This window comes from Camelina sativa, chromosome 10 (genome assembly GCF_000633955.1).
Source record: "Camelina sativa cultivar DH55 chromosome 10, Cs, whole genome shotgun sequence".
In the NCBI taxonomy this organism is placed as follows: Eukaryota; Viridiplantae; Streptophyta; class Magnoliopsida; order Brassicales; family Brassicaceae; genus Camelina; species Camelina sativa.
In genome coordinates this window covers 19,378,643-19,397,173 of record NC_025694.1, presented here as the reverse complement: position 1 = coordinate 19,397,173, position 18,531 = coordinate 19,378,643, and the positions used below count along the sequence as shown (strand labels likewise).

General features: G+C 33.5%; 1 protein-coding gene across 1 annotated transcript; it reads left to right on the top strand.

Annotated features, from left to right (window-relative positions):
• On the top strand, nucleotides 175-3,963 carry LOC104719347 (transmembrane 9 superfamily member 4-like). The gene is made up of 8 exons (XM_010437260.2): nucleotides 175-480; nucleotides 786-826; nucleotides 915-1,500; nucleotides 1,593-1,730; nucleotides 1,822-1,978; nucleotides 2,546-3,030; nucleotides 3,350-3,622; nucleotides 3,717-3,963. The coding sequence occupies exons 1-7, from the start codon at nucleotides 338-340 to the stop codon at nucleotides 3,567-3,569; spliced, it is 1,770 nt and encodes a 589-aa protein (XP_010435562.1). The 5' UTR covers nucleotides 175-337; the 3' UTR covers nucleotides 3,570-3,622; nucleotides 3,717-3,963.

Here is an 18,531-nt window from a genome sequence, read left to right as displayed (position 1 = left end):
AAAAAAAAAAAAAAAAAAAAAAAAAACCTTTACTCCTAATTTCCCCATTAATCCCAACAATCTGAGAGTTAAAATATCATTATCGTTAATAAAAATATAGTATATGGAGTAGTATTTTTCTTCTATGAAAAAATATATATAATAAAAGTTGGGGAAATCGAAAATGACAAAAAAGTGGTTTCTACGTTTCAAAAAGTAGGAATTTCATGACTTTGCATTGCGGAGAACCGAAAAAAAATTGAGTCTCAATCTCTCATGATCATAATACACCCAACCGCTTTAAACCTCTGACTCTAATCGCTAATTTCAGTATCTCTCTCCATTAGTACTGCCGGCGATGACGTCGCTTCTTCTGGTCTTCTTCTACATCTTCCTCTTCGGCGTTTCTCCGGTTATCTCCGACGGTTCCGATCACCGTTATAAGGTCAGCGATGATGTTCCTCTTTACGCCAACAAAGTCGGACCGTTTCACAATCCCAGGTCTAATTCTATTTCAGATCTGAGCTTTTGGTTTTCTCAATTTCGTTTTCCAATTGCATGAAATATCTCTCCGTGTTTCTGATTTTGAATTTCCTGAATAAGAACAGTCTCGAGCTTTGATTCGTAATTATTGGACTGTGCATTAGGATTTGGTGTATATGAATGTCCCTGGGGTGTGTTCTGTATCGTTTCAAGCTTTTTGAATTTTAGTAAAATTGGTTTGAATGTTAGTGTAGTCTAAGCCTCTTTTATGTACATCATTACTAACTCTGTTGTGTTAATATATTTTTTTCTACTTGTTGCAGTGAAACATACCGATACTTTGATCTCCCATTCTGTTCATCAGGTATGTATTGATGATAAATTGTGCTTAATTTCATAGGTGAGTTTTTTGTAATTTTATATAGATGAAATGAGGCATATCTTTTTTACAGCTCCTGTTAAGGAAAAGAAGGAAGCTCTTGGGGAAGTTCTCAATGGAGATCGGTTAGTTAGTGCACCCTACAAACTGGAGTTTTTGAATTTCAAGATCTCTGTAGTTGCATGTAGAAAGAGGTTGAGTAGAGAAGACGTTGCTAAGTTTCGTGATGTCATCTTGAAAGACTACTACTTTCAGATGTATTATGATGACTTGCCCATCTGGGGATTCCTTGGAAAAGTTGTCAAGGATGGCAAAACTGACCCATCTGAGTACAAATACTACCTCTTCAATCACCTGCAGTTTGAGATTTTCTATAATCAGGACCGTGTTATTGAAATTGTTGTGAGAACAGACCAGAACTTTCTTGTGGACTTGACTGAGGACAAGGAAGTCGAAGTGGATTTCACATACACAGTTCGATGGAAAGAAACAGAAATTCCATTCGAGAAGAGGATGGAGAAATACTCGCTTGCTTCTTCAATGCCCCACCACTTGGAAATCCACTGGTTCTCTATCATTAACTCATGTGTCACAGTTCTTCTCTTGACTGGTTTCCTTGCCACTATTCTGATGCGAGTCTTGAAGAATGATTTTGTCAAGTAAGATATTAATTAAAGTGCATATCACAATTGAATTTGTGACTTTCAATATGTCTAGTAACTTACCCTGTAGACTTTTGTACTTCATATAGGTATGCTCATGATGAAGAGGCAGCTGATGACCAAGAAGAGACTGGGTGGAAATTGATTCATAGTGATGTATTTAGGTTCCCAAAACACAAATCCCTGCTGGCTGCGGCCCTTGGTTCTGGCACACAACTGTTAACACTGTACGTTTTCACATTGAGTTGTGGTGTTGTTGCTTGTTATAGTGTTTTCTTCTCACTTTGTAACACACACTTTTTTTTTATTTGTATGCAGAGCTGTTTTCATCTTTATGCTTGCGTTAGTTGGTGTCTTTTATCCTTACAACCGTGGAGCATTGTTTACTGCATTGGTGGTCATATATGCACTTACTTCTGGGATTGCCGGATATACTTCTGCTTCTTTCTATTGCCAGCTAGAAGGAACTAAATGGGTAAGTATGGATGCTAGTTTATGGGTTTTTGTTTGTCTTAGGATTTTTTTTCTTATTCGTATCTTCAGTAGTCAGTCAAAAGTCTTACAACGTGGGCGCAATTAGTAAGTGTAGTTTCTGCACATGTGATTAGATGCCTGTCTACAGTGCGTAAGTGATATACTAGGTAAATATAGTAAAACAGTACCGCGGCAATGTGTTTAAGCATTCACCACCAACATTATTTGTTCCTTTACTAACTGTCTTTTATCTGGAAAATATGTGTGTACCAGACTTAGGTAAATATGTGTCTAGTTGAGGTCTGACCTTACATGCAATTAGATGATTAGATTTTGAGTTTTCTAGTTCTTTTTGCATGATGGGTTTTGGCTCACAGTTCTGGACATTCATTTTTAGCATTTTGAAGAACAGCTATGGCCAGTTGCGTTTTATCTTGTTCTCATTTGCAATGGGTTATTTAGTTTTTCTCTGTTATTCATATTACTCCAAATGGTTTTGATGTGAGAATAATAGCATCGACAAAGTGAGTGGTTAAAAAAGCTGATATTGATTGTCTTGTCTTGACAGGTGAGGAATCTTATACTGACGGGAAGCCTCTTCTGTGGACCTCTTTTGCTCACTTTCTCCTTCCTTAATACTGTTGCAATTGCTTACCAAGCCACTGCAGCTTTGCCATTTGGGACAATTGTGGTTATTTTCCTTATATGGGCACTGGTTACTTCACCATTGTTAATACTGGGAGGTATCGCCGGGAAGAACAGAAAATCTGAGTTTCAAGCTCCTTGTCGTACCACAAAATATCCAAGAGAGATCCCACCATTGCGCTGGTACCGGAGAACACTTCCGCAGATGGCTATGGCTGGTTTTTTGCCGTTCAGTGCCATTTACATCGAGCTTTACTACATATTTGCCAGTGTTTGGGGTCACAGAATATACACCATCTATAGTATTCTTTCTATCGTCTTCCTTATTCTCGTTATAGTCACTGCTTTCATCACAGTTGCGTTGACATACTTCCAACTTGCTGCTGAAGACCATGAGTGGTGGTGGAGGTAATGTCGTCTTCTCTATTTCTTTTTCTGATTCCATTATCTATCTTCTTGTATTTTTAGGGAATATATGAATTAAGTTTCCAACTAATTGAAACTACTTCTCTAGAGGTTTTTCGTAACCTTTTAACAAAGACAGATATAGTAGTTAGAACACTTGATTCTTTGAAAATGAGAATCCCGTAAGTCAGTAATTTTTGTTTCATTTTGTCTTTGTGATAGTTTCATAACCCTAATTATAGATCAATGCTTTAGCCTGTTCGTCTATAAATTGTTGATCTTTCTGTGAATCTGACTTTTTTTGTATCTTCTGCATTGAAAGATCATTGCTATGTGGTGGATCAACGGGCTTGTTCATATATGCCTACTGCTTGTATTACTACTATGCACGGTCGGATATGTCAGGGTTCATGCAGACTTCCTTCTTCTTTGGCTACATGGCGTGCATCTGCTACGGATTTTTCCTCATGCTCGGGTCAATCGGATTCCGTGCTTCCCTTCTCTTTGTTCGTCACATTTACCGCTCCATCAAGTGCGAGTAAAACTTGAATATTCTTCACTCCTTCAACGACACCTTCTCTAGTGGTGGTGATAGGTAAGAACATCATATTAATGTTTGGACTTTGACTTGTTGATATCGAAGTTATGGTGCCAATGTTTACTTTTAACCTTATTGATCATTGTAACAGCGATGGTAAAATGCGGCCGAGGGCCATCGATCCGGTGAAGTTGTCTATTTTTGGTTTTGGTACACCTATCATTTTTTTACAGATCTTTCATTGTTTTTTCTCCGTTGGGATGATGTACTTGAGAACGATCGTGAGATAGTAGTAACGAACACTCAAGTTTTTCGTAAATATTTTCTTCTCCATACTAGTTAGTGACTAGTGGGGCTATACTATATCAATACAATAAAAGAAGGATATGTTCCATTTATGGTGTGACACATCAGCTTCCAATTGAAGATGGTGTTGATAGGTTAAATTCTCTAACCAATCAGATTATAATATACTAGAAAAGAGGAAGAGAAAGACGCAAAGAGACTACCTTGGAGATGTTCTAATAAAGAGATAATTATGTGACCTCGCAAAAAAAAAAAGCTGTATATTATTTATTATAATTTTATTGGCTAATGTTGTGTAAACGTATCTTGTCATCAATTACACAATTTATTTATTTATAGATCCACCGGATTGTTTCTCATTTTAATTTTTTGTTTATTTTTAAAAATATTTTATTTTATATTTTCTAAAAGACTAATTTTGTATGTTGTTTGTAATCAAAAATCACTATGAATATAATTTAAGAAAATGATCATTATTTGTTATTATTTGTTGCTGCATATTTTTGTTTATTATCATCACTTTCAAAACCATTGAATGTGTCTTACTGATCTTCTCTCTTGCTCGACATGCATACATCATGAAGTAAAAATATTAATTCACCCATTTTAACGTTCACTGCTTTTTCAGGCAAATGTTTTTAGAAATATATGGTTGGGTTTAGTAGTGTAATAGATGGGAAAAACAATTACTCTGAACCAATTGAGTTTGAACCGCTAGTCTAGTCATAGTGATCCCACCAAAACCTCATAGAGTGGTAGACTAGTAATACTCATTATGTGACCAATTTAAATCTGCAGAGATAGAGAGAGAACCACCTAACTAGATTATTGGACTATAATAACACACGTAAATATTAATATTTTAATGGTTGAGTGAAGAGACATAAAGGAAAAAGTTTTTTAACAATTATACCACGTTCTAAAACCAAACTCAAGGATTCTACCACATATACTAACTTATTTCCAGTAATACCACAAGCATAATTATAGTGAAAGATTAAAACAACCCTCATTATTTATTTCCTTTTATTAAAAAAAAAGAGTTTCGATTTTGTTTTTTTGTTTTGTTTCTTCAACTTTTGTGTCAGACCAATTCCAAAATAAAGTGAACGAACCAACGATTATCTCTTTCTTCTTCCATTAATTGTTTTCATATCTCTCCAAATTCACAAATTGAAACACAAAAAACCTCTTTTCCGGTCATATGTTTTAATTTTTCTTTCTAAAAATTTTATACCCACAGAACCAAAGGAGAACTGGAGCTCTTCTTGCCACCACCATCGTCGGAGCTCTTTTGTCGGACCAACCGGAGCCGCCAGATCGCCTCCTCATATTTATCTCTTGGCCCTTGCCTTTAGTTCTGTCGCTGGTCTTACTTTCACTACCAGATCTGACCATTTGTGGCCGACAAGTCTTCCTCTCCTCCTTGCAAGGCCGATTTGTTTGGAGCACAAGCGAGGATTAAAATTCGGCTTGCTCTTGGACTGGGATTTGACTATCTTTGATCACTTTGATGACGATTCCACCTTACCTTGTGTTGAGGTCTCTGTTAGACTTGTTCTAATATGACATTTGTCTCTTTATAATAGACCAATCATAACTATGTTTGTTTGATAGACGATTTGTATTAGGGGATTCAGCTGATGGACCAATTAAATGCACGAGATTGTCCACTATTAATCTTGTCATGGACAAGTTATTTACAAAAACAATACTTTATTTACTTGAAAGACAAGTTTTACACTTGTCCAAAACCTCCATTTTTCCTCTCTTAATTTTGTCATGCACTAGATGATTCACAAAAAAATTTGTAGACAACTTTTGTATTAACTCGGTGGACCAGTTTTAAACTCGCACAAAGGAGGGACAACTAGTCCTTTATTTATTTATGTCATGAACAATTACTTTAAGCTAATGGACAAATTTGTACTTCTCAAATTGTCTATGAAACACACCTTATCAACAAAACCAAATTTTGTTCACCGTCTTGTGCTATTTTAACAAATGTCGTGGACAATAATTATTTGTCCTTTGGTCCAAAAAGAAGCAGATCTCCATCGTTAATCTTTTCTTTTATTTATTTTTATATTTTTAAATTAATATCATTCTGGATTCCACGTCAAATAAAAAAACACAAAGTTTCTCTCTCTATAGGGATAGTTTCGTCATCTATCAAAAGTTAATTTGTGGTAGTTTAAAATATATATTTCAAAGGTGGTATTTTAGAAAAGTTTTATATAGAATGTGGTAGTTTCCACTAAATTTCTTAGAGGAAATGTGAAGTAACTATTTTGCATGCCAAAGGGATTTCAGCTTTATTGAGAATTCAGCTTTATGCATGCTGTCAATCAATAGAAAGATACAACAATATTGACAAGATGTGAGCAATAATTATAGAGAGTAAGATATCAAGTTCACTAATAACACTAGCCTTCATACATAGCTTCTACCCCCCACTCCTTTGATGCTTCAGTTATTATGAAATGATTTCTGTTTTTACTTCGTACGCATGCCAGTTTTCTTCACTCAGAATTCAGCTTTCTTGAGATATCATGGTGGTTGGTGGTTGAACCAATGAAAAAATTGGTGTGTTTATTAGAGTATTAGCTTCCCAATGGATGATTGGATACATTAGATTTTCCAGTCGACCTATATAGTCAATATAGTAAATGAAATAGTAATTTATTACTAACCCATCTCGCTATATTTTAGCTTTATTGAGAATTCAAATTTATGCATGATGCCAATCCATAGAAATATACAACAATAAAGGGAAGATGTGAGCAATAATTATAGAGAGGAAGATATCGAATTTTCGGTCTCCTCTTCAATAACACTAGTTTTTGTACGTAGGTTTTGAGTAAGTGCAGATCATGCTAGAAAAGTGCAGATTATGCTGATTGAGCAGTCCATATTATATGCTTGAATGGTAAAAACATAACAAACAGTGTAAATCATATATTAAACTGTAAATTATTTAAAAAAACACTAAATTCAGCAAATTTATTTAAACAAATGATAAAATTATTGTAAAATGAACATTTTTTTTTAATATAGGTTATTTTCTAAAGAATTTCACAATTTGAAAACAATAAACACAAATTATCCAAATGCAACACAAATAAAACTTAGAATAGTTTAATGAAAAGTATTTTGATTTGTCCATAACATATCTGTAATATTTTCTCTAATGTTTGTCATTTGATCTCCATCAGCTATTGATATGCTCAAATTAAAACCCTAGAGCTACTCTCTCAAATTAATAGATCACTATAGTACTTAGGGGTCGAATCCACAGAGACTCAAGATCAAACACAATAATTTATAGAGTTTTATGATTATGCTAAACAAGTTAATTTAAAATTAAAATTAAAGCAATGCAAAATACTAAATGTGTTGTAAATTCAAAAGATTAAAAAGATAGGTCTAGGGAATTTCTCAGGTAATTATGAATTATCAAATCAATAAATTAATTAGGATTCAAGCAAATAAAATCAGATCTACAACTCTAAACTCTTTTGTAAAATAAATCAGTTCTCACTGCAAATATTATCTAAATTTAAAACTAGAAAATCCAAATTTCTTTGTAAAATTCTATGTTAAAAATCAGCTTTAAAACAGGTTTAGATAAGTTCACAAAATTACTAAATCAAATCTTTTTGCAAGAAATAATTTTGCTCATCAATGGTTTAATCAGGAAAATCAAATATATTCTCATATCAATTTATTTTTCTAGGTTATTAATTCTAGGTGATCAATCAAGAATTAATATGAAGAACAACAAGAGATGATGATCATAAAAGATAATGAACCCTAAAAATAATAGATCTAATAAACCATAAAAACCCTGTAAAAAACCATGAACCTAACAAGCAAACTACTCAGACATGTTTAACGAAACACAAATCATATTCTGAATAAATTGCATTAAGAGATTAAAAGAAGAAGAAAATGAGTTCTTAATCTTCTCTGAAGGAGTCTTGATTCTTCTTTGAAGAGTCTTGATTTTTCTCTCCAAAAGCTCTCTAAAATCTCTCAGGGTTTTCTTTCTCAAAAGTTGCAGGGAAGATAAAACTTAAGAGTTTCTAAAACCTAAACAACACTATATATATGTCATAAAACACATCAGGGACTTGTGTTGCAATTATAGAAAACTTCAGGAAATTTTGTAAAACTTCCAAAACTTGGCTCGTGTGTCGGCTTATATGGGTGTCGACCTCCACCCAAATGGTGTCAGTCGACGCTGTTCCTCTGAAACGATTCCAAATTGATTTTCTCCAGTTAAATGCCCCCAAAATGATCCAAATTACTACATTTCGCTCCACCTGTGCCAAAGTCCTAGATAACCTGTAAAGACTCTAAAACATCCTAAAAAAAATCAAAAGACTCAAAAAGCACACTTATATCATAATTAAAAACCGTAAAAATCATGATATATCAGCTATAGCCATAGTCTCCATGTCACCTTCATCATTCTCTGAATTTGTGTCGCTAATATCAGTATGCTCCATTACTTCATCAAAATATTCATCAAAATAATTAGAAATTCTGATAAAGTTATGTAGTCTCATTGTAGCTATCACCACTCTTTTTTTAACATGAGTGTTATATCTAGGAAACTCACAAATAATCCTCTATTTCTTCTCCTAAACTCCAAATGTGCTCTCAATGACAGAACGTTGTGATGCATGGCAACGATTATATAGTTCTTGTTTGTTTCTAGGAAGACGACCATTGTAGAACTGTGACATATGATACCTAACAACCTCATTCTGTGAAGGTTTATAAGGAGCCAAAAAACTTTGTTTATTTGGATAGCCAGAATCAACTACATAATATTTGTCTACAGGAGACAAAGGAAATTCAGCATCATTATCTTGCGCCATCGTGAGAACTTCTGTATCGTGACATGATCCTGGTGCTCCATTCCAAACATATGTGAACAACATATTTAAATCACATATCACCATTATATTAAACGAGGTTCTATCATGGCGATTCCAATACATTCCTTGGAATTCAGGTTTAACTTTTACACATACATGAACTCCATCCATGGCTCCAACAAATCCACTAAAATATGGCCAATATCTTCAATCCATTTGCAGTCATTTAGGAATTTGATGTAGCTCTTGTCTCGTTGGAGTCTTGATATAATCACAAGCAAGTAACTCAGTTGCTCTAAGGACTTTAAAAAAAAAAAATTGCACTATCTCTTGCGTTCATCCAAATTGCAATCCAACATCTCTTTGAACTTCATTGTGGCCATATATTCGTAAAAACATGGTCACTCCCTCTTTGATGCTTACATTCATTGTAGGTTGTAACCCATAACTCATTTTTAACTTATCACACAATAATCTAAAACCATCAAGTGACATTCTTAGTAACTGAAGACATGCAGCATTGTCTTCTTGGACTTGACGTCATATATTTTTCCATCCTAAACCGTTATCTGTTTGCACTGGACCTCTTTCAAAATATCGATTATAGTATCTCAATGACGGTTGAATTATTAACTCTTCAAATTGTTCAGTTTCCAGATTCCACAACTGAACTCTATCATCGTAGTTTAGATTGTGGGCACCTTGTGATCGCAACTGACATATAAGAAATGTCTGAAAGTTTATAAAGATAACGTAAAACTAAATTAAATTGATGAAAATTATATTATCCAATAATAATTAAAACATAACATAACTTTTAACAACAAAGTACAAATGTTATAAAGTAATACGTTCACCCTAGTCTTCTCTCCTAGGCACAAAGCCCGAGGCAGCCACTTGCTGAAGATATGGTCTTTCCCATCCTCCGATGTCCTCCCACCGCCCACCTTTCTGCTTAATCGGTCCGCTTCTTCTTCCGTCGGTAGATCTACGATGCCGACGAAGCTTGTCTCCATCTCCATGACTCTGGTTCAGCTTTTCCTGCTTTCAATGGGCTCTTTCTGTCCAAGACCACCAGATCTAGCGCTGCGGGTGAGCTGCTTGTCTCCTCCGGACCCGCCAGATCCACCAGATCCACCAGACGACGAGTTTACTTCACCTCGGTCGTTGCCGTTCTGTGGCTCTTGTCTTCCCAAGGAGTTCAATGGAGAGTGGTTCTCCTTCTTTCTTCCTCATGTTTCTCCCCTGAAGGTGCTCATTTATCTCAGTGGGTCTCTTGGTTGGGGCTGGCCCTTTCTCTCGGTTGATGAATCAGTCCTCTTCTCAACCTCTCCAACTGCTTTTCTCCAGCAGTTTGTCCCCTTCTCTTTGCTTAAGGTTGTTCTTCCTCTTGAACCACTTTGTCGCAAGGTTAGAATCACTGTTGTTGGCTCCTTGTCCGCCCATCTTTGGCGGAATTGGTTCATCGGATACTCCTCTGATGTAACCTTGCCTGTTTGTGTCAAGACAAACACCATCTCTGTTGGCTTAGCTTCTGCTGTGTTCCAACGATCTTTGCTCATTGGATACTCCTTCAGCTTCAACCTATTATTGTATGAGGTAGTTCTTTTAACGTCACACTGTATGGTGACTAAATCTGTTCCAGTTGATGTCTATGTATTGATGGCTACTTCTTTCATGGGTGTTCTTGTGATAGTTAGTTTCAATACTTCTCCTGGTGCCCTATCAAGCATTTCCAAGTTTGTGTTTCTATGTTTGATTTATGCTTTAGTTGTTTTATCTTTCAAGTATGCTGTTCGGGAATGTCGGAATATGCTTCATCTTTCTAATTCTAATCTAAGTTTGGGTGATAAAAAAAAAGAGTATAAATGTTATAACTAATCATCAGATCCTGAATCACTTTGCTGAGTTTCATTAAATTTGGTCCTTCTTTATTTCTCCAAATTTTGAATAATCCTCCTCGTCTACGTGATCGTGATGTTTTCCCTCCTGATGCATAATTCGTGAAACCGAATTCTCGTGAAACTCCTCTAAAACCGTTATCAAAAGAGGGTACTTCTATTTCATGTGAAAATCCTTGTTTAGCATTTGTGGTAGTCTCTACTTCTATTCAATGTCAGCTATTTTTACTCTTATGTGGACAAAGTAATAACCAATCAGATTATAACATTAATACATCTCAGTTGTTTTTACTCTTATGTGGACAAAGCAATAGGAGAACGAGAGAGGGAGCGTTTTAATCAATTGCTCAATTTCTTCTTCTTCGTCGTCGTGATGATACCATGGTCCGACTGTGCTGCTGAATGCTCGATTTCTTCTTCTTTTCTATTTCTCTTCTTTTCACTGTGACCTCGAACCCAATGTTCGTAATTATCTATGAGAAGCCATGATTGATCCGGAGCGTGGGGATTTGAAGATATCTCTGAGGTTTTTGCAACTCAATGACTCTGGTGGAGGACGATTTGAAGATGTCGATTGGGGAGGGTTTGAGTAAGAAGCTTCGAGAAATGAACAAGGACCAGATTCTATTAGACAAGTTATGGATGTTTGAATTTTGAATATTTTCTTGATGTTTGGTGTTTGGCTGAATCTGAGATAATTGTGAGATTGAAATTGTGGTTTCTGATTCTACGACGCTATCTTGGGTGTTTAGCTGAATTTTTGTAGATTGGGGATAGGATCTTGTTGGGTTCATACATTAATCGCCATGTGAAAGTACCATAACCTATTGCTTTAGTTTGGTTTGGAGGCTGTTTAATAAACTCGTTATCTTCGATCATATGTTACTCTCATGATGTTATTCTGTTCATTAAAGAATAATAACCTGATGATTTGTTTCTTCTGTATTGTTGATTGGTTTTCTTACATCTGATGATAATTAGGAAATTATTTATTTTCAGGTCATGCTTTCAAAAGAAGAGTTTAATGTAAATGATTTGGTGTTGTCACTGAGAGATAAGATTGAAGACATGTTAGATATTAGTCTTTGTCTCTTGATGATGTTTACACTGCCTATTAATTTTAATCTCATAATCTTAGTGTGCTTAGATTCAGAGTATTGTTCCTATTTTGTTTGGTATCAGTTTTGTTCCTAATTATTGCTTAACTTGCATAATATTGCATTAGACGACTGTTGTGGATTTAGTTGGTCAGTCACATAATGTGATTTGTTTTTTTTCCTTAATTTCTACAGCTAAAGTTTTAGTCTTTTTTAAAAAAATAAATAAATTCTTGAAAATGTTTTTGGCTTTGCCATGTTAACATGAGTTTTGAGAATGCACATTGTTCTCTTCTCGTAATAAAGTTTATTTGAAGTACATTTATATCAGTTCTCGGGCTATTTTAAGATTTGCAATGCTTTGCTAAAAGAGTGCATATGATTTTTAGACAAAAAAATATTTGTTTTCTAATAGGTGAATTACGCAATTGGGGTTTTGTATTACATGTGCGACTATAACAGAGCAACAAGAGAGCAGAAGTGGTGGATCTCATAGAGAGGTACGCAGCTGCTGATTCAGTCAGTGTAAGCTTTAGTAACTTGGCTAAGGCGTTTCTTGACAAGCATGCTCATGCATACACATGAGATTCTTGAATATCATCATTTCACGATGAAGTAGTTGGATTCAGTTTGGAAATACCAAAGATGGCGATTTCGCCAGTTTGGGCCAAAAACGTAAACGGTGCGATGAATGTTTTGAGGATTGGGAAATTATTTTGTTAAAATTATTAAATTTTAAATACATTATATAATTTTCTTAGTTATTTAATTAATTTTTTATATAACATTTTATGTTTCCTCGCAAATTCCTAGCAGAAATATAATTTATTTTCAATCAAAAACATAAATATACTATTTTTAAAATTGTCGCAAATGAATAGTAATAATTGCGAGGGATTTACTAGTCAAACTTTGCGAGGGATATGTTATGGAAAAGTTTTCTCGCAAAATTTGCGAGGAATTTACGAGATTTTTTAATTTGTGAGAAGCGAATTGCGAGGGATGGTTGTTTCTCGCAAATCCCTTGCTATAGGCTATTTGCGAGGGAATTGCTAGGAAATTTTCCTTCGCAAATCGCTTGTTTTCTTGTAGTGGAACCCATGCCAAGTGGTATGAAGATATTAAGAGTTTGGATACATTACATGAAATATTGTCTATGGAGTGCATACAAAATTAAATGTAAATATGTAAGGGATTTACAATATATCTATCTTAACATTTTTGAAATACATTTTTGTGTCATCCTCTCTTATCTATGTATCCAAACTCTTATTTTTGTATCCAACTCTTATCTTTGTATCCAAATTCTCTACAATCCTTACAACCAAACACCATCATTACCATATTTGATAATATTAATTTCCTAAAAACTATCTACCTAACTTAAATCAATATGTTAGACTAAAATATAATTCTCCTTGCACTTTTATTTAATCTTATATTTAATTATTTTAATTACTATTTAATACATAAAGTTAATAAATTTTTAGATTTTTTTCAGCATATGATGTGATTTGAATTTTTATAAACGGATATATATTTTAAAATTTTTCTTAGGATATTTATAACCAAACAAGTATATCTACATCTAGAGCTCGAAATACATTTTTAAAGTACAATAGGGTGCCATCCCTTTTTGGCTTTTTGCCAACTTCGGGTCAGATTTTTAACTAAAATTATAACCGATTCAATTATCCGGATCCTCTTTAAGATTACTGAATATATTGGGCCGGTTTTTAATCTATAGCGTACTTATTTACATTCAATTAATGTCAATTAATGCCCATTGTATCTTAGGAAATATCTAATTTACATGCCGAATTTTTTGGGCTGAGTTTGACAAAAAGAATTGACAACACAAATTCTGTAATCACATCCCTATAATATAGCAACTAATTCAAGATGAACACATCTTAGGAAATATCTAATTTGCGTTTAATAAACGATTACATTTTTACTAAGTTCTTATTAGCTTTAAATGTACACTATTAATCCAATAATATCAATTGAGAATCAAAATAAGAATACAACATATCATTTATTCCTAAATCATAACTAACCAAATCATAAAATGTATATTCTCAACTTGCAAATCAAGAGTTTATACAAAACTTATCTACAACCGTTAACAGTATATATAGATGCAATTCACCATCGACTACAAACACCACAAAACTATTACAATATCATATTAACAAAATAATAGACCCGTGGTGTACCACGGGGTAAAACCTAGTTTATTGTGTAAAACTAATACTCGTATATGTAACGTGTATTTATTAATATATGAATTGGTAATAATGTAGTAAAATAAAAGGAAATTCTCAAAAATAGCACCAAATCAAGTTTCTTTTTCCAAACTTAGCACAACATGTTTGTAATTCCAAAAATAACACCAATTAATTTTTAAAAATTAAATTCTAAATTCAAAATACTAAATCCTACCCCTCAAAACTATACCCTAAATATAAAATTGAGAACCCAAACCTAAAAACAAAATTCTAAAAATTAATTTTAAATATTTTAATGTGTTAAATAGTGTTATTTTTGGAAATTTATAGAATATGTGCTATAGTTGTCCATAAAACTTGTTTTAGTGCTATTTTAGGGTATTTCTCTAAAAAAATTAGCGAATTAATTTATATATATTTCATGTTATAAATTGTAAATACTACTATATAAATTTTCAAAATAAAATTGTAATAATAAATTAAATTAAAACATATTATTATTTTGTCGAAATAAACATCTCTTAAATCTATTTTACTGTCAATATTATTTTCCAATTTTAATTTCTCTTTTTTTTTTAAAAAAAAATATATTTTCTCTCTCTCTCTCTCTCTCTCTCTCTCTCCAATTAACAGATCCGATTTCAGTGTAATTTTCTCCATTTGATTAAAAGAGCTGTAAGCTTAAGAGCTCTCTCTCTCTGTCGATCGATATTTGGGATCCCTAGCCTCCAGCAGGTAAGATATATCAGCTGCTTAGCTTTCTCATTTTTCAGACTAAGAGCTCTCTCTCTCTCTCTCTCTCTCTCTCTCGATTTTGATTTTGATTTTTTCGATTGGGCTTCCGATTTGTTTATCCTGAGTTGATTTTGCACTTTTGGATTATTCAGAATATCCGTATTTGGCTTCTGATTATAATGATTGATGATCCACTCACGTTAATATATAGTCTTTGCAGAAGAACAATTCCATAATTCATTCGTCTCTAGTGAGAAGGAATGTTTACAAATAAGGGAAGACAAGAAGAACGTACAGGAAAACATGGACACACAAAGGCTTCAATTTCTACAGGTCTCTGTGAAGAAGCATTGTTGTTGTTGGAGCTGAGTTTTTGTCTTCTTCTATTAAAATTTGCAGGAGCTTGTGAGTCAGTTTCAAATTGCAACTGATCAAGGTAGGCATGCTGTACTAGCTTTGGGTTTTAGTTGTAGACCATAATAAGTAACTGATTCATGTTTTTGTTTGAACATTTAGAAAGTATTGTTGCATAGGACTTGCTTTGGTGCTTTCTTGTGATTAATATATCTGTTGCCATTTGTTTTTAAGGATTGTGTGTGTGTGTGGCTCATATGGAACATTAGGGTACTTAAAATAGAAGATACGGTGGTTTGTGTTAAACATTACTGTATCGGCACATATCGAACGTCAGTCAACAGTGCACATATCATAGAATGTGCAAACCCTAGATATGGGATTGGCAATTTAACTCTTGTTTTGAAATTTTGAGTTATGTAGATTGTCCTACATTATCGATACTTCTGCCTTATGGCAAATTGCTGTCATCACTTTCAAATGCTTCTGTTAGACTATAGATTTAGCTTAGCTAGCCTAATTTAGTATTTCTCTGGTTTTTTTCACTTTAGTTTTGTCAAGTTATTTTGAGACACAATTGTTGTTTTTGCACCTGCAGATACAAAGGAGAAAATTGTAGCAAACTTTGGGTAACTCTCTGAGTATGCTCATGTTCTTCTATCGTTTCCCATGGAGAACCCAAATATCCCCCACTTTAGTCTTCTCACGATGAAAATGTTAATGGTGTACTCGAGCAGCTAAATGTCTTGGAACTATTCATAGACTGTCTAACAGAGCCAAATGAAAAGCTCGTGGAATTTGGAATAGGAGGATTATACAACGCTTGTGCCGGTAAAATGCCTTGAATATACAATTTTACTCTCTGATTCTAAACTGTGTTTTTGTTGTTGTTGCCATAACTGCAATTTACTGATCATCAAACCAAATGCTCTTTTCTCTTCTTGTGCAGACCCGAAAAATGTTGCTACAATTGTCGAGGCTCATGGAATTCCTCTTATAATCAAATGTTTATCAAGTCCTGTGCGGAACACTGTGAGTCCACACGAGTTTCTCGCCTTATTAATGTCTCTCTGGTGTTTAAATGGAAACTCAAAATTGTTTTTTTTCTTCAAATAGGTGAATTACGCACTTGGGGCTTTGTATTACATGTGTGACTATAACAGAGCAACAAGAGAGCAGATCTTGAGAGCAGAAGTGGTGGATCTCATAGAGAGGTACGCAGCAGCTGATTCAGTCAGTGTAAGCTTTAGTAACCTGGCTAAGGCGTTTCTTGACAAGCATGCTCATGCAAACACATGAGATTCTTGAATATTATCTTGTCTATTTTTGGTTATATTAAGTAGTTGGATTTAGCTTGTATAGCAAATGGGCCAAAACACAAACGCTACAATGGATGTGTTGATTTTTGATGTCTTGTGATAATGTAGATGAGTAATATAAAGGCTAAATTGATCCAGTTGGTGGTCGTAGTTCATATTATATGAAAACTTCATAAATTCGAGAACACTTGGCGTTGTTTGGTAAGATCATGGCTAATCCCATTGTCGAAATGGACAGTGAGATCTGTCACAGTTAAATGGGACGGGTCTAATGGTTAAATTAAATTGGTTATCCCACAACTGTCGGACGATTGGGATATGTTTGGGTAGACGCAACCGTCCGCAAACTTCAAATTCTACACTTGCGGAGCTAACTTCAATTAATTTTACCCTTTAATACATGACAAAGAAACATACCCGCCATGTTAATATGAATATACAACACTCATTTATTAAACGGGTATCCCTATATATTAATAGAGAAACATTCTAAAAAAATGATGATGTGTCGTCGCCAGAGAGCTAGAAGCACATTTTAGCAAATAATCCTCATTAATTAAACTAATTACATCTATGCTACTATAAATTTAAATTTAAATTCATTACATAAATTAAAACTTTTTATAGCCATTTAATTTGAATCTATATTACTATTCTTTCAAAAACAACAAAATATTTTTTTTAATTGATAATTATTTATATTTTATTAAAATAAAGTCCATACAAATTTCTCCACCACGTTAAAATTCTTTTCTATATTCAAATAACGGGTGAAATGTATTTTTACACAAAATAATCGCAAATTTGAATAATAATAAAAATTAGTTACATATTTTGTTTTATACAAGCGAATCTTAAATTTCAAATAATAATTTTACTCATAATAATTTTATTTGAATCGATTTATCCGCACTATGTGTGGGTTGTTTACCTAGTGTTGAATTAAAACGAACCCATTTAAACCCATAATTTTTTTTTGTCATAAATGGGTTTAAATGGATTTATTTTAATTCAACATACCCGCCAAAACCGTAGACCCAAGTTTTCCCATCAAAATCGTACAAACGTAATTTCCCGCCAAAAATACAAAATTGTCTTTTGTTATTAAAATTATTTTTTACAAAACAGTTTTCCGCTCAAACCGAGAATCCGAGTTTTTCCATCATTAAAAAAAATTCTCACAAAAATACAAAATTGCATATTAGCACCAAAGTTATATACTTAAATGGGTTTGATGGATTTAAATGGGTCGATGTATGTTTAAATAGGTACAGTTACGTTAAATGGATTTTCAAAACTAAATAGGTTTATACTTAAATAGAATGGATTTAAATAGGATGGATTTATCCATTTTAACATCCCTAACCTTGGGAGAGGAAACTAATGTATACACAACTATGAAAGTTGACCGAGGGAAGGAGCACAAGCGTATACCGCCTAGACTACACGGGAGATTCATGGTGTATCGCAAAACACCCATTTTTCAATGTATTCCAGAATGTGACATGATGTCCAGCAAAGAGGGATGGGATCTTTTTCGATGGAAATAAATGATAAAAGATCAAACTGACTATTATAAGAAGTTAAGAACCATGAACGGAGAAATAATGAGGGATGGGATCCTTTTCCATGGAAAATTGCCTATCCCATTTCTCTCTAATAAATTTTCTCATTGTAATTTGGAAACGTCTTAATGTTTCTATTCATTTCTTGTTGGTTTAATTTCATAACAAAATGCTTAGCCCACAAACTAAAAATCTTGCATCAACAAACGACTAATTTCTTATTTGCGAATTAAAGGAATTTCAATTTTCGGTGTCGCATCATTGAATTTACATAAATGCATATGGGTTTATTTGATTGTATTATGGTTTAAAATTCGTAAAAATAAATAAATAATAACTTTAGTAGTTCAAAGTTTTTACTTTTATCAGTATATTGACGTTTCTGTTATTATGCTATTGAGGCATCATTTTCACAATACCTTTTTAAATTAAAGTTCTTGCCAGATAGATTTTAATTGATTTTAAGCTGAGTTCATGATTGACTTCTAAATTATCTTCAATGATGTGTTTTTTTTGGCGATTTTTTTTTTTTTTGGTTTGCCGACATTTCTCAAAATGTTTCATAAAACATA

Excerpts from the sequence above, each read along its gene's own strand:
- LOC104719347 (XM_010437260.2), top strand. The coding sequence starts at position 338 with ATGACGTCGCTTCTTCTGGTCTTCTTCTACATCTTCCTCTTCGGCGTT. Across the intron at positions 827-914 it reads TCTCCCATTCTGTTCATCAG|CTCCTGTTAAGGAAAAGAAG; the intron begins GTATGTATTGAT and ends TCTTTTTTACAG. Across the intron at positions 3,031-3,349 it reads GACCATGAGTGGTGGTGGAG|ATCATTGCTATGTGGTGGAT; the intron begins GTAATGTCGTCT and ends CTGCATTGAAAG.